General features: G+C 47.2%; 1 protein-coding gene across 2 annotated transcripts in view; it reads left to right on the forward strand.

Annotated features, from left to right (window-relative positions):
- The window catches only part of PNPLA7 (patatin like phospholipase domain containing 7), a 128348-nt gene that overhangs the window by 63048 nt on the left and 50683 nt on the right, over nt 1-14617 (forward strand). For both annotated transcript variants that reach the window (XM_039719923.1, XM_039719924.1), the window contains exons 21-22: nt 2619-2679; nt 5201-5350. In XM_039719923.1, the coding sequence (XP_039575857.1) occupies nt 2619-2679; nt 5201-5350 (211 nt within the window). The remainder of the gene's footprint in view (nt 1-2618; nt 2680-5200; nt 5351-14617) is intronic.

Genomic DNA, 14617 nt, shown 5'->3' on the forward strand with positions numbered 1-14617 from the left:
GTGGGAGTGAGAATAAGGGCCTTGGAAACCTGAAGGATGAATTTTTCCTGCTGGTTTTCAGTTCTCCCCAGCTGCCCTGAATTTGGGGAGAGCTGCTCCTGCTGCCCTGCTCACTGAGGGCTGCAGGTCGATCAGGTCAGGTCTGCTGTCGATGGAGGGATGTGATTTGTATTGACTTCTCCCTCAGAAGGGTGGACAAGTCCCTTTTAGAGGAAAACATTGCCTTTTTGTGAGAGGATGTCTGGCGTGTGTAATATAAAACTCTGTGGAAATTTCAGTTCTGAGCTCGGATCCCAAATTGATGTTCCTTGGACGTTGCCATGACTGCGACAGAGTGACTCATCCCGTTCTGGGGAGCAGCTTTGCTTGTTGTACAAAGTCACCAGGGAAATAATTTTCCCTATCTATACATACCAAGGCTGTAAGGTTTGCTCCAGCAAACAAGACAAATAATATTTCCCGGTAATAGGAGCAGCCAACTGGAAAATGAGACCAATAGGTTCTATTCTTAGTCCCATCATTAACCTTGGACATATTTTGTAACTTAGCTGGAGCTCTCCTTAGCTGTCTGTAAAACAGAAAAAGTTATAAATACAGGAGATGGTTTTAGTAAGTAATTAAAATTCTGATGCTTAAGTGCTTCAGAAGTGTAAGATGTTCACGGCACCTCCCAAAACTGCTGAAGGAAAGTCCTGCTGTGCTGCTGCAGGTTTAGGTGAAGTCTGTGAGCTGGGTAGAGCAGCAGATTATCTCCTGTAGCAAGGGACATCGGTCTCTATTTTTGTGAAGAATTCCCTGTTTCCCTGAATTCTCCCTGTGGTTGGGGTAGTTTTATGTAGCCACGTGTGGCACCTTTGGGGAATCCCAGAGCCTCGGAGCTTGGTGCTGTTGAGTTGTGAGGTTGGGTGACCATCAGATTCTGTTGCATTTAGGACAAGGGGAAGCATTTTAGATCTGATATTCCAAGATAAGGCAGGATGCTGGAGCTTTCCTGCTGTCCTCCCCATAGGGGTGGCAGGGGCATGGACACCCTGCCTGCTCCTGGGGCAAGGAAGAGGCACTTCCAAGGGGTTTGTCCTGGTCACTGAGGAGATGCTGAGGTGTTGATGTGGCATCTTCACCAGCTTGCAGTCATGGCTATGGGGCAGAGCTGGCACAGGGTGCCCAGAGAAGCTGGGGCTGCCCCTGAATCCCTGGAAGTGTCCAAGGCCAGGTTGGACAGGGCTTGGAGTATCCTGGGACAATTGAAGACGTCCCTGCTCCCTGTAGGGGTTGAACTAGGTGAGCTTTAAAGGTCTTCTCCACCCCAAGCCATGCCATGAAATCCCTGAAATAACCTTGGTAACTATTTTTCTGTGTTCCACTGCAAGTCACCCTTGTGCTGGAAGCCTCTGTTTGCTCTCCCCCCTTTTCTCATAGAGGACTTAGAATACATCAGTGCTTTATACACAGTATTTCACAGTGCAGGGGAATTTTCTGCATTGGATTTTGTTTTTAAGGCAAGATGTGTAAATGACTCAGGTGGGCATCCTGACCTGTCTTGATGCCTACATGGCCCTTGATGTGAAAGCTGCATCCCCAAGTGCCTGTTTCTTGGGAACAGGGTGTGTTTATCCAGGATCCCAGGTAACCTGGCTGCTGCTTGTTTTGCTTGTTAACCTTAGAGGACTTTTGTTGTGGCAGTTGTTTTGAGGTTTTTTTGTGTCCTCCTGAGCTATTTTGACCTTGAATTATTTGGGGGAGAATATTTAATGATTGATCTATTAATCCTTAATGCATTTAAATAACTCTTTTCCTTATTTGGTAAAGCATTTGTGTAAAGCTTTGAGAATAAATGCTACATTCTCTATGTCTGTCACTTCTTGATATTGCAAGAATTAGTCTTCTGCTACCCCACTTGCCAGGAGTTATTGATTGGTCGTGTTGGAGAGAGGCTTGTCAGTTTGGAGATACATTTGGCTATTGGAATATTAGTTTATATTTATGTGAGTCCTGCTGGAAAAACAGCTGGGAGCACATCTGTGCCTTCAAACATGAATTACCATGCAAACAGGATTTGAGGGAGAAGGCAATTTCTTAGGTAGTTTGTTTTGATTCTGCAGGTGTTTGGGGGTGTATTTATCCCCCCTTTTCCCCCCAAATATTTTAAATTGGCTGGACTAAACCATTCACCAGGATTGGGGAAGGATCTGTTTGAACACAAACTTGGACCTTTTTGAGCCTTTAGCACCTACGAAAGGTGCAGCACCCACTGAGCAGTGAGAGTACTTAGAGGGGCAGATGCACTGCAGAGAGAAATGGGGAGAGCTGGAAATGCAATTTGACATGTTTCCCCAAATAATCTCTATTTTTTCCCCAAGCAAGTTAAGTCCTGCCTGTTCTGGGGTTGCTTTGTTTTCTTGTTTTTCCAAATTAAAGTAAAACAAGGTAGGAGAAACCAAGACAAATGACCAATCACCACACATTACAGCCAGGAAAGAAGCTACAGCTGCAAACCCTTGACTCTGTGTGGCTCAGTTTGAGGGAACATCTTTAAAAAGTTTGGAAGTCTCCATGTGGATGCTCTACTTTCAGTTCAGTCTGCCTGAATGTTTCTTTTTTTCCTCTTTCTCTCCCAGGTTGTGACCAGACTTATTCACTTGCTGGGCGAGAAGATCCTTGGCAGTCTGCAGCAGGGAGGTGAGACTCATTCCTGGACTATTCCCATTGATGCTGGGACTTCCTTGGAGCCAGACTTGCATCCTTAAATTTGGAAACAGGCAGTACATACTTGGAAAGGAAATGTATTGCTAAATTTCAGCCTGGAGAAGAGAAGGCTCCAGGCAGAGCTAAGAGCCCTTTCCAGGGCCTGAAGGGGCTCCAGGAGAGCTGGAGAGGGACTGGGGACAAGGATGGAGGGACAGGACCCAGGGAATGGCTCCCTCTGCCAGAGGGCAGGGAGGGATGGGATATTGGGAATTAGGAATTGTTTCCTGGGAGGGTGGGCAGGCCCTGGCACAGGGTGCCCAAAGCAGCTGTGGCTGCCCCTGGATCCCTGGCAGTGCCCCAGGCCAGGCTGGACAGGGCTGGGAGCAGCCTGGGACAGTGGGAGGTGTCCCTGCCATGGCAGGGGTGGCACTGGATGGGCTTTAAGGTCCCTCCCAGCTCAAACCAGTCTGGGGTTCTGTGGTCTGTTACAGCTGTAGATACACGTGGATGCTGATTTCATTATATCTGTGCACACATGGTGGTTTTGGCAGAGCATGGCTAACTGGCTGTGGGAATGAAATGATTTGCAATTGAGATCCAGAAGTGTTGCTGCCTCTGTGCAGTGAAATTTCCCTGGAACTTCTTGCGAGAGCAATGAAAAGGGAGCATTGGAAATAGCAGCTCTAATGGGCTGGAATCAGAGCACTGTGCTGAGCAGCAGCAGCACAGACTGATTTCAAATGCCTGGATTTGCAGTATTTTAATGAATTGTCTGGGAGGAAATGGCCTGCCAGGGGCTGGTTCTGCAGCTTTGTGTTTGTGGCAGCACCAACACAAAGTCTCTTTACTGACTGAAGGGAGTAGGAGGGAATTCTCCCAATTTCCTTGAGCAGTATTTGAAAGCAAACAGATGCCTGTTAACTGCTGAGGTGTTGTGGGGCTCTTTGATGCTGAGGATTGTTTGGGTTTTGTTTGGTTTGGGGGTTTTAATTCCTTCAGTTGTTGGTTTTTCCAGATTCCAAGGAGACTGAAAATAAAAGGTCACCCACTTTCCTGTTTCAGAGCAGTCTGGGGAAGGGAATCTGCTCTTTCTTCACCTGCTCAGCTTTCTGGGCACAACCACTTGTGCACAAATACCTGGTGGTAATTGTACTTAAATTTCTGTGCCTCCTGAAATGCCTCTGTGGCCCAGGGCAGAGCCTGCACTGCCTGGGAAACAGGGCAAAATGGGGGAAACAGAAAGTGGGAGAAAATTAGTGAGAGTAACAGGAGTTCAATCAGAGAATCACCATTGAAGTTCTCAGGAGGGAAGGGCCTGTGGAGATGAAGGGGTTGAGCTGTCATGTGTAACCTGTTTAAACTCACAGATATCTTCTTGAAGATCACCAGAAGGAGGGGGAAAACTATTTAATGTTCTGTGCAGAGCTGTTTTAGAAGATTTGAAATTAATAACTCAATTGCTGAATATCTTTAAAAAAAAATTTATCTGATATTTCTTTGTGTCCTGCCGTGGTCTGTCACTCTGGCATTGAGCCTTTGAATGGGTTTGCACAGGGGATATCAAGTATTTCCACATGCTCAGCTCAAGAATTCATCTTGACGGTACATCTTAGGCCTTTGCTGGGTGAAATGAGATAAGCAGGATGTGAAATCCCAACTTAAATTCAGATTTTTTTTTTTCTGTTCTCAGAGCTGAGTTGACAGGCATTAGCAGCAGAGTGGGATTTTCTGAGAAGGCTCAGCTAAAGAGAAGAAAGAGTCTCAGAACAAGAACAGTTTGTAGAACATTGACCTTTACCAGCTCTAAGCTGTCTGGGAAGATCTTGATCTTCCTCACATGCATTGCAGATTTCTCTCAAATACTGCTTTTCCTCTGCCCTTACTCACCAAATTATATTAAAGATAGTTCCCAGGTACTTTGCAGCTACTTCAGAGGTCCCATATTTTAATACTCCTAAGCACATATCTGTAAAGCTCTGCATCTTGCAGAGAAGGGAGAACAGGTAGAGATGCACATTTTCTATGGGAGTTTTGTTGAAAACAGCAATTTCCTTCCTTAGGAATACCATAAGAAGAGGATTGTTAAGTTTTGGAATATTTTGGAATATTTTAATACTGACAACAGGTTTGGGGGTTTTGTTAGTTAAGCTAATTCCTCTTGTGGAATCAGTTCCAAAGTTGTGAAGAAGGGATTTTAAGTGCCTTTTTATCTTTGCCTTTCTGGGTCAGGTAGATCCATGTTTCATTTAACATATTCCTGGCATATTTTTAACGTTGCCTAACTTCAACCCACACATGCTGTACCAGCAACCAAAAATTATGGAAACTGATCTTCATCCTCTTAAAATGAAATATGTGGGAACTCTGCTCTCACATGCTGTGGAGGTTTGTGCTCCATTTCTGTGACACTGTGACACTCGGTGACACAGTGACACTTTCCCTCCTGCCTGCAGGTGACATTCCATGTTTTGCAGCCTGGCTGACTGATGGCAGGTGTTTTCTCTGTGAACAGGTCATCCTCTTGGACTGCACAGCTCCAGCAGCAAGTGGGATGCAGGGAATCCTGCCAGCAACCTGTCCACGGTGGCGATCATGCCGGTGTCCGAGGAGGTGCCGCTCACAGCCTTCACCCTGGAGCTCAAGCACGCCCTCAGTGCTGTGGGTGAGTGTTCTGTGCTGCCATCACAGCAAACAAACCCTGCTGGTCACTTCAGGGTGGCATGGCCAGCTACTGGCACCTGGCACAGGGGGATCCATGCTGTGTTAGGGGGTATCAGTACCTGGGGATGGTCACAGCACTGGGGAAGAGGTTTTGGAGAGAATCCTGTGACCTTATAAAAAAGGAAGGAGAGGGAATTTTTATATGGCCAGGTCCCCACAGGACAGTGGGGAATGATTATAAACTCAGGGCAGAATTAGGTTAGATTAGGGAGAAATTCTTGTGAGGGTGGGAGACCCTGGCACAGGTTGCCCAGAGAAACTGGAACTGCCCCTGGATCCCTGGAAGTGTCCAAGGCCAGGTTGGAACAGCCTGGGATAGTGGAAGGTGTCCATGGACAGGTAATCTTTAAAGTCGTGTCCAGCCCAAACCATTCTGTGATTCTGCAGCAGTGGTCAGGATCAGCCTTTTTCATGCTTCTTGCTTCTCTGTTCCCATCCTTAACATGCATTTAATTATAGTGGAAAACTTTTTTGCCTTAATGACTTGGAAATACTCACCAGGCTCTCTGCCCTTGTCTTGGCTGCCCTCAGCTGCCCACAGTCACTCCAGGACATAGATCCCACACCAGGGCACTGCTCCCATGGCAGCTGAGGGTCTGATTCTGTCCAGCTCATGGGAAGAGTGTTCCAGGCCTCCTCAGCTGAAAAGCTTCATCCAGCAAAGGGTTTCTTAGCAGTTTTCTTGTGTTGTGGTTGTCCATGAGTGGTAAGGGATAAGGCTTGGTGGAAGAGGCTGGTGGAGGAGATCCAGATTGGCACTGGAAATCTGAAGTTTAGTCTGAAATCATTGTCCCATTTGTTGCCAGCTTGTTTGTCTGTCTCATGCCCACAAAACCATGTGTTCAGCTCATGGCTGAGTCATTAATTGCTTTATCCATGGGTGAAGTTGCTTGTGCACGTTCCACTTCCTCACAAAACTCATGTATTTAATTCAGAATTCATTTTGTGTTCATTAGTGGTGTTTGACATTTCCTGAACATCCTCTTTCATCCTCAAATGCTGTTACAGATCTCTTGAGTGAATCTCCTGTGGTCCTTTGAGAAATTATTAGTCTGCTCTCTCATGGCTTATTTAAAAGTACAGGTTATATGGTGCTTGAGGTGTAACCACTTACATTTATTGGCAATTTTCTTTCTGACTTTTGGTGTCTGGAGCTGACACTCCTGTGTGTGCTTAAAAATCTTCTGGGTGAACAGGCAGAGGAAAAAGCTGGTGGTGCTTGAGCTCTTTAACCTTCTGAAGTCTGAATTTGTGTGCAACTTATGGTGGAAACTTGTTACAGTGAGAACTAATTTGTGGGTGTTTGAAGATTCCTCTTATTTTGGAGATGGCAGAAAAATGTTCCATCCATAATAGAGCTGTATTGCTAATGGGGACTCCTTAGGGATCACTGCCAGCTTGTTTTGATGTGTGACAACACTAGGAGCCTGTAAATAAAACAAACAGAAACTGAAGTAGGTAGATGGACTGTTCAGAATAAAAATACCCATTTGGGCTGAGAGCAGCAGGCAGGTGTCCAGGGGGTTTGGGGGGGTCACTCGGCCTTTCCTCCTTCACCCTTTTCCCTCTTCCCCTGTGCTGAGGCCTGCACCGTGCTTGGCAGCTCAAGATGGTTCTGCACACCCTTGGCACCTGAAGTTGTTGCCAAGAGGGAGCAGACGGCTGCAGTGGGAAGAGGAAAGTGTTGTGGGCAAACACAGGAGCCATGTGGTCCCAAACACCGCTGGCACAGGAGCGCCGAGCCTCGCGGCAGGCGCGGAGCCCCCTCAGCCCCGCGGAGCTGCCGGGCCCTGCACCACCTCTGCAGGCCTGCCCTGGGCTTGGGCAGCCTGCAGGCTTGCTTGCTTTATTTAGCAGAAGCAATGTTTTCTTTTTTCCTCCTTTTTTTTTAAACTTGTATTTCCAAGTATGTATTAACTTTGTGTTTCCTCCTCTGCCCTCTGGCTGGGGATTTTTTGGGTGCTCCTCACAAAGTGCTGGGAGCCACGTGCAGGTGCTGCTTGGCTTTCAGGGAAGAGGATGGGGTTTGGAATGATTTTTTTTTTCTTCTGGCTTCCTGCAACAGAAAGTGAACTGAGTAGTGGAGTGAAATTTTGAATTGCTTTCAGGTTGTTTCCTTATTCACCTTCACATTTGGCATGAGGGGAACTGTTGCCCAGAGCAGCTGTGGCTGCCCCTGGATCCCAGGCAGTGTCCAAGGCCAGGCTGGACAGGGCTTAGAACAACCTGGAACAGTGGGAGGTGTCCCTGCCCATGGCAGGGGTGGAATGAGATGAGATTTAAGGTCCTTTCCAGCCCAACCCATTCCATAAATCCATGTGGAAAGGTTTGCACTGGGGCCTTGCTGAGCAGCTGCTGCCACCTGAGCCCTTCCCTGAGCTCCCAGCTGGGCTCACCTGGGTTTGGGTGTGAGCTGGGATCAGACCTGCACTGGCTTTATGGAAATGAGAGCTGTTGATGTGCTTGACAAGGCTTAATTGAAAATCTTCTCTGAAAGGAATTCTCAGTTTGGAAGGTTGCTTTGAACATTTGCTGCTATTCACGTTTTATTGGGGTTTATTTTTTGAGGTTTTTTTTCCCTTGAACCAGCCTTTTTTCTAATTTTAAGTTAAATGGCAGCATCTGATTACAATACTTGACTTAACATTTAATCCATACTTAACATTTGATCTGTATAATTTCATTGCTCTGGGCTTCAAATCTGTTCCAGAGCAGTGGAGAGCAGCCTTAATATGTGGGGAGAACAGCTGGTTTTATCTTTCTTCTGCAACTTAATGTAATTATTACAGAAAATTCCTTCCCCTTCCAGTTAATATGAGCTTAGCTGGATATTGCAGTGATGCCTTGAATTCCCCTGCTGCAGGTTGGAGATGAGGATAGAAGGAATGAGGAGGATGCAGGGAGGAACACTGAGACCATTACAAGAATCATCAGCTGGGAAGGAGCCTGGCCTGGGGATGCAGGCTGACCCCAGTCCTGGTGGGAATGCAGGCTGGGTTGTAACACAATAAAACACTTAAGAAGTGGTTTTCCTTTTCCTAGAATTGGCATGAGAAGGCTGTGGGCAGTGCTTGGAGTTGGAGCTTGTTGCAGGTGAATCTCTTCAACAGGATTTTGGGGCTTGTTTTGGTAATTTTTAGCTACTTCTGTATTATTAAAAGGATATAAAAGTAATGACAACTAGAAAATCTCAGTTTGATAGTGAATATTTACTGTCCACAAAAACTGAAAAAGTACTCAGAATCTTTCTTCCCCCAGAAAAAAAAAAATCCACTTTTGCATGTAATGAGACAGGACTAAGTGGTTTCATTGCTTAATTATTTTTTGTGGGTTTAATTAATTTTTTTTTAATTTCTTGGTTTTTAATGTTTTAATTTGTAACTGGAGCAGCTCAGGTGAGCAGCCTGCTCTCCATCAGGGGTGCATTCTGCACACAGGGAGCACCAGCGTGTGGGACCACCTGCAGCTTTCCCCACAAATGGTTCCCCAGACCAGTTGTGCTGGTTCCTTTGACATTTGGTGTTTCTGTGATTTACAATAATTCACATATTGTTTCCAGACAGTGGGATTGTGTCCCTGGTAAATGCTAAGGGATGTTTGTTCTTCCATAGAGCTTCCAATCACAGATTGGTCCAGGTGGGAAGGGACCCTAAAGCCCATCCAGTGCCACCCTGCCATGGCAGGGACACCTCCCACTGTCCCAGGCTGCTCCCAGCCCTGTCCAGCCTGGCCTTGGGCACTGCCAGGGATCCAGGGGCAGCCACAGCTGCTCTGGGCACCCTGTGCCAGGGCCTGCCCACCCTCCCAGGGAACAATTCCCAATATCCCATCCATCCCTGCCCTCTGGCAGTGGGAGCCATTCCTTCTTGTCCTGTCACTCCAGACCCTTGGGCAGTCTCTCTCCATCTTTCCTTCAGGCCCTGCAAGGCCACACTGAGGTCCCCCCAAAGCTTCTCTTCTCCAGGTGAACAATCCCAGCTGTGCCAGCCTCTCCTCCCAGCAGAGCTGCTCCATCCTCTGATCCCCTGGTGCCTCCTCTGGATCTCTGCAGCAGCTCCAGCTCCTCCCTGTGCTGGGCCAGGGCTGGGGCAGCTCTGCTGCTGGAACAAGCTGTGGGATGGCAGGTTTATTTGGGACCTGGCAGCAGCAGCTGGACCTGCCTTCACCTTGAGACAGAGATAGAATCAAAAATGTTCTGAGCTCTGTGGGCAGAGCAGAAGCAGGGCACAGAGACCCCGAGGTCCTGCAGGGCACAGTGGCCCTGGCGCTTCAGCCCTGCTGTCTCCTGGCTCCAGTGTGACAGCTCTTCCTCTGCATCTGGGGCTCTGGGTCTCCAAGAGAGGAGGCTGTGCAATATTCAACTTGCAGAAAGCAGGAGCAGAATTTTCCAGCTCTGAAGTGGAGTGCCAGGAAGGGGGGCAGGTTTTTCTGCTGTGCAATTCATCATGCTGATGAATTCTGGTCAGTGTTCATGATGTCTATTTTTATTATTAATTCTTTTCCTCTTAATCTTGGTAGAGCTGAGAGCATCTTTTGATAAGAAGTTCTTCTGCAGTATTCAGGTTTTTCAAAAGTATTTGCCTGACTATTTTTTTGTTCCTTCACTGAGACCAGCTAAAAGACACCACATGGCTGTGCAAATTCTGGTTCTATGTGGGAGCCCTCTGATCTCATAGAATTTCAAACTGAAGTAGGGAGGGATTCATATCCAACATATGTGTCTCTCTCATTCCTTTCTGCCCTTTAAATTTTCCTTCTTTTCAGTTCTAAAAATGCATAATGCATTGGACAGCTCACTGAAAAATCTTTGCTAATAATTTATTGGGGTTTTTAATTACAGTTCTGCCTGTCTTTACACACAGATTAGATTTAAATGTGAAATGTTCACTGTGGTGCCTGAACCCTGGCACCACTTAGTATTTTTTTGCTGGACAAGATCCTCTGACATCCAACTCATTTATCAGCAATGTGACTTAGCCACATAATTTTGTAGACTTTTATTAGGCCAAAAGTAAATTTTCTTTTAATGGAGTCCAAGCAAGTAAATTTGCTCTGCTGAAATTTTTCCACAGTGCGTTTTGTACTGGCTTTGTCTTTTCATGTGGGTGTATTCTTCAGGTGAGGTGGCTTGGAAACCATTTCTGAGCCTCAGAAATCACTCTCTGCCCTCTGGGCCACTCATTTCTCAAGGCAACTCTTGGACCATGTTTTATTAGACTTAGAACTAGGACACCTGTACTCCTGCTACTGTATATCTTGGTGTTTTGTGGAAAAAAAATGACCAAAGCGAGTCTCTTGCTCACTGGTAAGAAAGGGAGGTTTATTAATTATGTGATGGGGTTTTTTCCCCTCTCTGGGGTAGGAGGTTGGAAGCTTTGCTGCAGCCCTTCTCTTCAGTGCCCTTCTTTGTTAACAGAGAAAATGAACCAGACCTCTGGCATTTGCCAGCCTTCCCTTCCCTTCCCTTCCCTTCCCTTCCCTTCCCTTCCCTTCCCTTCCCTTCCCTTCCCTTCTGTTTAATGGAATTCTTAGTTTTGTACTGAAAAACAGATGGCCCGGGAGTACAGCTTTAGATGCTCCAGGAGGTTTTCCCAGAAACCACAATCCCTGGGCCTGGGGTGAGGCCACTGTCTGCAGTTCTCTCACCTGCAGCACAGAAAACCTGGGAGCTCTTGGCTGACAGAAGAATCCCCCAGGCTACTGAAAGTTACCACCTCGGGCTTGAGAAATCCAAAAGGTTGAGAAAGCTGTGGATAGCTGGGGGCTCAGGGAATGGCACTCAGCTTTCCTTGCTCTGATACTCCTCCCCAGCAATCTGCTGCTGGCTGCTGTCAGACTCACACAGGGCTTGGAGGAATATTTCATGTTACCTCACATCACCTCTCCTGTTCTTCACTTTGAGCTGCTCTGATCCTGTTGACAGAACACTGAGAGGTGCAGGGATGTGTCCCTGATGCCAGCTCCAGCTGGAAGCTGCCCGTGAGGCTAGTGTCAGGTTTGGAGAGGGGGTGCTTAGAGATGTGTGACTGTGACAAAGCCCTTTAAGGATGCACTGACACTGGGCTGGTCACTCCTGCCTGCAGGTGTGGCTGTTCAAGGGCTGTGGATTTGAATCATCACAAAATCGTGGAATGGTTTAGGTTGCAAGGGACCTTAAAGCCCATCTCACCCCACCTGCTGCCATGGGCAGGGACACCTTCCACTATCCCAGCTTGTTCCAAGCCCTGTCCAATCTGGCTTTGAACCTTAAAGATGGGAATGATATTTTTTCATTACTTGGTTGCTTGCAGCAGTTTAGTTGAGATAACACTTTTGTTGGTTCTGTTTTCTGAGCTCACATATGTTGGTGTTCTTGGTTGCATTAATGGAGGGGTTTTAATGGCTGATTAATTGGGATCCTGCTAGAAACTGGGAGTGCAGAGCAGATGGTTGGTATTTCTGAGACAAAACAAGTTGGTTCTGTTGGAAGCATCACCGTGTTCCGTGCTGGGGATGAGTGAAGGTCTGGGAATCTTTGTCCCGTGTCCCTGGCACGTGGAGGGGTGGGGTGCTGGGCAGGCTCCTCCTGGGCTGCACAGCCAGGGTCTGTCTGTCTGGGCACCCTTGTTTGTGTCCTGTTCTGTGAACTGCTGCTTTCCCACATCAGAAGTGAGGTCTGGATATGGTTTTTTAGTCTCTCCAAGGCTCCTTCTGATGTTGTCCACAGCCAAGGTGCCTCTGGCTGAAGGAGCACAAAGATCCACCCCAGCCCTACAAACTCTGCCTCTCCCCTTGGATGAAAGCTATTCTGGCTGCAGGTCACTGGCTTTGACGGTGTCCCCTGGGTTTAGTGGTGTCCCCCTGGAGCCTGGGCCCCAGAGCATCACCGGGGACTGATGCTGCTGGATCTCAGTGCCCAGGCTGGGGGCGTGGGGGTAACAGGCAGAGGTGCCCATGCTGTTCCCTTGGTGTTGGCTCTCTTACTTAGCATTTTTATTGCATTCCTCAGCTCATTTGGCATTCCAGGCTGTTTGTCTTTGCCTACTAAACTTCCACCACTGCCAGAAAGCTTTGTAAGCCACATGTCCTGGAATACAATTTTAATTCACCTGTCTTTTCTATTTAAGTGAGAACTCTGACACGTTAATGAACATTAATGATCACTGTGCTGCTGAATGCTTGCAGAATTGCTCTGCACTCTGTCCCTTGCAGTTCTATCCTGTGCAGTGCCATCAGTATTCCCTCTGGGAGACCTCTCTTATACCATTGTGCCATTTCAAAGCTATACCAGTGCTGACACGACGTGAACAGTGAGTCAGATAAAAGAATCTGCCAGTGTTAAAGGTGTGGTGACAACCCCTCTCCCAGCACTGGGGCTGTTCCCTGCTGTGGGATGGCTCAAGGAGCTGCAGAGGCAGGAGGGAAGGGCAGGCTAAACCCAGATCTGCTCTGGGAGTGCTGCTCATTCCCTCTGCTTGGACTTGTTGCTTTCATAGGAACCAACTTCCAGAACTTTTATTGGAGGATGGGGAAGTCAAATTCTATTCTTGAGTCATCTTCCTCTCTCTGCTTTCTCATCAGCTTTATCTTTTGGTCGCTGCTTGTGGGATATTTTTGTGCATTTCTGTTTGCTCTTCCTTGATAATCAGTGTAGCAAAGAGCAAATGTTATTTGGGTATTGGAAAGTACAAGATGGAAAATGGCACCTGGGAACTTCTTCAAGTCTAAGAGTAAAGTCAATTAAAGCAGAGTGAAGCCTTTTCAGCAGGACTTGAGCACTGAGGGGGGATGTCTTGGTTTGAAAAGACAGGTGCCTGCTAAGGAAGGCAGGAGCCTCCCTTGAAATGGGAAATGTAAACCCTCTCCTACTGAATTTTCATAATTTTAAAATTAAGGAGCTCTCAGGCAAAGATATGGGAGCAGGAATAACAGTTCTTTACTAGGAAAATTTAAATTAAAAGGCAGTAATACAAAGCAACAAAAGAAAAAATCCACTGCCAGAGCCAGAACATGTCCTGTCCCCTGTGTGTCAGGGTGGTGGCACAGTCCCATCCCATGGTGGCTCAGCCCTCCTGCAGTGCCAGCTGTGCTTCTGCTGGAGCAGGGATCCTGCACAAGGGGGGAGTTTTCCTCTGCAGCTCCAGGGCTGCTGGAGATGGGCCTGCTCTCCCTCTGGGAATGCAGGGCAGGAGAAAGCTGCTCCTCTGGGAATGCAGGGCAGGAGAAAGCTGCTCCTCTGGGAATGCAGGGCAGGAGAAAGCTGCTCCTCTGGGAATGCAGGGGGCAAAGGCTGCTGTGCTGTTCCAGGCTCAGATTGTATCCAGGTAGGAATGCTTGGCTCCTGCCCTGGGCGGAGCATCTCCCCATGGGATGCTGGAATTTGATCAGCCCTGCAGGGACACTCAGTGGCCATGGACAGCAGAGATCTGCTGGAGGGAGGATTGGCTGTGGGAGAGAGAAAGAAAAAACTGCCCCATGAACAGAGGAGAACTGCCCAGCTCTGACAGATGGGGATAGAACACACACCCCCAGCCACATATTGCATTTGTAACCTAAGGCAGGGGAGATGAGTTGGCCCTGAAGGTCAGGACAGCCAGTTCCATATCTGTGCCTGGGGGTTTTGCTTTTTGAACACAGAGGTGTGTATTTGTGACCTTCTCCCATGTTGGTTGTTCACAGTTCCTTGATTTTTACTGAACGCATTATAACCTTGCCTTGAGACTCCTCACATAATGAAGTGTTTTGTTATTTACTGTATAAATTTCAGTTCTGTTGTTAATGAAACAGTGAGGGATTGCACAATGAAAACATGAATATAAAGTGACTGCTCTGTTATGTTTTGTAAATGTGAATTTCTCAGTAAGAGACAGGTAATATTTTCTCTAGGTGTGCAGTTACTCTCTTAGGTTTTCTTTTCTTTGTATTTTTTAAATTTAGCTGCAGTCACCCTGCAACTTCTACCACATATGGCACAAATTGCTGCTGCAATAGACTTGCTAATAAGAAAATTAAACTAAAGTGCCTGCAAGAAGCTTTACGTGCTCCAAAATCCAGCTCAGATCTAATGTTGTTGCCAGATGTGTGTGTGTCTGTAGTGGACTCTGACTGTGCCCTACAGATTTGGGAACATTTTTGGGGTTCCTGTTGGCATGTTGAATAAGGAGTAGTAATGCTGCAGGAGCTAGAGGATTCACCTGGGGAGGTGGTTCAATGCAGGATGAACAAGTTC

The sequence above is a fragment of the Passer montanus genome, unplaced genomic scaffold (assembly GCF_014805655.1).
Source record: "Passer montanus isolate IOZ18808 unplaced genomic scaffold, ASM1480565v1 scaffold43, whole genome shotgun sequence".
Taxonomy (NCBI): domain Eukaryota; kingdom Metazoa; phylum Chordata; class Aves; order Passeriformes; family Passeridae; genus Passer; species Passer montanus.